Here is a 3074-nt window from a genome sequence, read left to right as displayed (position 1 = left end):
CAGGGTCGTTGTCCAATCTTTGTTCGGGTCCTGTTGCCTCAGATACGCCGCAAGTGCGTCTAAATGAACCATTGCCGGAATTTGTGTCGTCAGCGTTGGCTGTGATCGTTGCGGACTCGGCGGCCGCGATTCGGCTGTCGCTCGGTTGCTAAATCTACCTTCGCTGGTGGTAGATGCTGGATTGTCGGTTGCCTTTCTCTTTGCCATAGCTTGTATCGGTGGTGGTTCTCTTTTTCTGGTAGTGATTCAAGGTGGTTTTTTTTTCGGAGTGGGGTGGTAGTTTTCGGAGTGGGATGGTGATTGTGGGTGAGAGAATGCAGGTAATGGTTTGTAAAGTGAAGGGGAGTAGGCGGTGGGAGATTCTATAGTGGGGTGGGCAGTTGAGGGTTTTGACCGGTTGCAGGCGGTTACCAGGTTGCGACGCTTCAGGTGGAAGGCGGTTGAGCGTTCTTGCAGCTGATTGGACGTCACCTGTCATGTCTCTGCGTCACGCGCTTTCCCAGTCACTGCACTCACCTGCAAAGCTGCACCACGCACCAAAATTCAAATTTCACTCTAAACCTCCCTCTCAACTAGCTAAAAATAGAAATAGAGCAAATAAATGGCTCTTAAATATAATTCAGAGTTTCACCCAAGTGATATCCTCGTGGTCAGTACGGACTCCAAATTAATATTTAAGATCCGAACATCTTTTTGGTATTTTTCCTACTTAACTTAAGTTAAATTACTAAATATTCACAATATTTATATCATTACTAAGGGTATTTAAAGTTTTACCTGGTCAATAAGCACAAATCATATTACGTTGACTAGGTGGAACTCCAAACCCCTTTCCTACCTGGTCAATAAGCACAAATCATATTACCTGGTCAATAAGCACTACACACATCTCTTTATTTTCCCTATATATTTTTAACCTATGCCCATTGACGACAAAAGGTTCAGAGTTAGGGATACTCCCTGAAATCTCAACCGCTCCATTAGCACGTAGTGCAGTGATAATGTAAGGTCCTGCCCATTTTGACTTGAGTTTCACAGGCATTAACTTCAATCTCGACTGGAAGAGTAGTACTTTCTGACCAACTTGGAGATTCTTGGTTCTCAGATTTTTGTCGTGCCACATCTTTGTTTTCTCCTTGTACCACATGGCTGAGTCAAACGACTCTAATCTGAGTTCTTCCAGCTCTTGTAGCTGCAGCTTCCTTTCCTCTTCACAGGCCCTAGCATCCATGTTAACTTGCTGAACTACCCAGTACGCTCGGTGCTCAATTCCCACTGGCAAGTGGCACATCTTCCCAAAGACGATGCGATATGGGGACATCCCGATAGGCGTTTTGTAGGCTGTCCGATATGCCCACAGAGCATCCTCCAACCTTGTGCTTCAATCTTTTCTAGAGGGGTTGACTGTCTTCTCTAAGATGCTCTTTATTTTCCTGTTTGAGATCTCCGCTTGCCCGTTGGCTTGAGGGTGGTAAGGACTAGATAGGCGGTGATGAACCCGTACTTCTTCATCAATGCTTCGACCGTTCGGTTGCAGAAGTGAGTCCCTTGACCGGAGACGATTGCCCTCGGTATCTCAAATCGGCTGAATATATAACTCTTGAGGAACTTGGTGACTTCTTTAGATTCACAAGTGCTCGTGGCCTTAGCTTCTATCCACTTTGATACATAGTCAACTGCCTCCAGGATGTAGGAATTCCCATAAGATGAGGAAAAAGGACCCATGAAGTCCATGCCCCAGATATCGAACACTTCACAAACAATCACTGGAACTTGTGGCATTTCATCCCTTGCGGAGATCCCACCGGTCAGTTGGCAACGATCACGGCCTTTGCAGAACTCGTATGCGTCTCTGTTCAGGGTCGGCCAGTAGAATCCGCTATCCAAGCACTTTTCTGGCAGTCTTCCTTGGCCCGAAATGTCCTCCACATGCCAAGGAGTGGCAATGCGTTAGCACATCCCGTTGCTCCCAGTCAGGAACACATCTCCTTATAACTTGATCGGTTCCTGCCTTCCACAAGTATGGGTCGTCCCAGAAATAATACTTTGCTTCACTCTTGATCTTTATCCTCTGAGCCTTTGTCACATTTGGCACCATTGGTAGCTTTCCCGTCACTAGGTAGTTGGCCAAGTCCGCATACCAGGGTTCCTGTCCGACTTTCTCCTTGCCCTTGGTTGTCGCGTCCTGCCCAGTGAGCCTCATTACTTCTTCCCAGTCGATCTTCCTTGCGGAGAAAATCACTTCACAACAAATGCTCTTCCGGGAATCGATCTCTCACATCCTCATTGTTCCCTTCTTGTACTATTCTGCTCAAGTGGTCCGCTACTTTGCTTTCAACCCACTTTTTGTCTTCTACTTCCCAATCAAATTCTTGTAAAAGCAGCACCCATCTGATCAGTCGGGGTTTTGACTCCTTCTTTGTAATGAGATACTTAATTGTCGCATGATCAGTATAGACAATGACTTTAGATCCTAGTAGGTACTGCCTGAACTTTTGGAACGAATAGACAACAACCAACATCTCCTTCTCGGTGGTGTCATAGTTCCGTTGGGCTTGATTCAAGGTCTTAGATGCATAGAATATCACGTACCTCTCCCATCAATCTTCTGACCTAGTACGCCCCCCACGGCATAGTCACTAGCATCGCACATCACCTCGAAGGGATGATCCCAGTTAGGAGCTTGAATGATCGGTGCAGAGCCTTGCAATGCTCGTCGAAAACGAACTCCACCTCGTTCTGGAGAAGTCTGGTAAGGGGTTGGGAGATCTTGACGAAATCCTTGATAAATCTTCGATAAAAGCATGGCCCAGAAAACCTCTTATTCCCTTCTGATCAGTAGAGAAGGGCAGTTTGGATTTGATCCACCTGGATTCCCTTTTCTGACACCACGTGTCCTACGACGATTCCTTCTATAACCATAAAGTGGCATTTCTCAAAATTTATAACCAGACTCTCTGCTTGGCACCTTTCCAATACCACATCCAAATGTTGCAGCACGAGTCGAAAGAGTCTCCGTAGACAGTGAAATCATCCATGAAGATCTCTATGCAGTCTTCAAATGCGAACAACGA

At 46.2% G+C, this 3074-nt stretch overlaps 1 protein-coding gene across 1 annotated transcript; it reads right to left on the bottom strand.

The window, feature by feature from the left end:
- Positions 1–765: 765 nt before the first annotated feature.
- Positions 766–1231, bottom strand: LOC125197899. The gene is made up of 2 exons (XM_048096413.1): positions 866–1231; positions 766–777 (listed from the first exon to the last, which is right to left on the bottom strand). The coding sequence occupies exons 1-2, from the start codon at positions 1229–1231 to the stop codon at positions 766–768; spliced, it is 378 nt and encodes a 125-aa protein (XP_047952370.1).
- Positions 1232–3074: the final 1843 nt, after the last annotated feature.

Source organism: Salvia hispanica, chromosome 1 (genome assembly GCF_023119035.1).
Source record: "Salvia hispanica cultivar TCC Black 2014 chromosome 1, UniMelb_Shisp_WGS_1.0, whole genome shotgun sequence".
Taxonomy (NCBI): domain Eukaryota; kingdom Viridiplantae; phylum Streptophyta; class Magnoliopsida; order Lamiales; family Lamiaceae; genus Salvia; species Salvia hispanica.
This window is presented reverse-complemented; position numbering and strand designations above follow the sequence as displayed.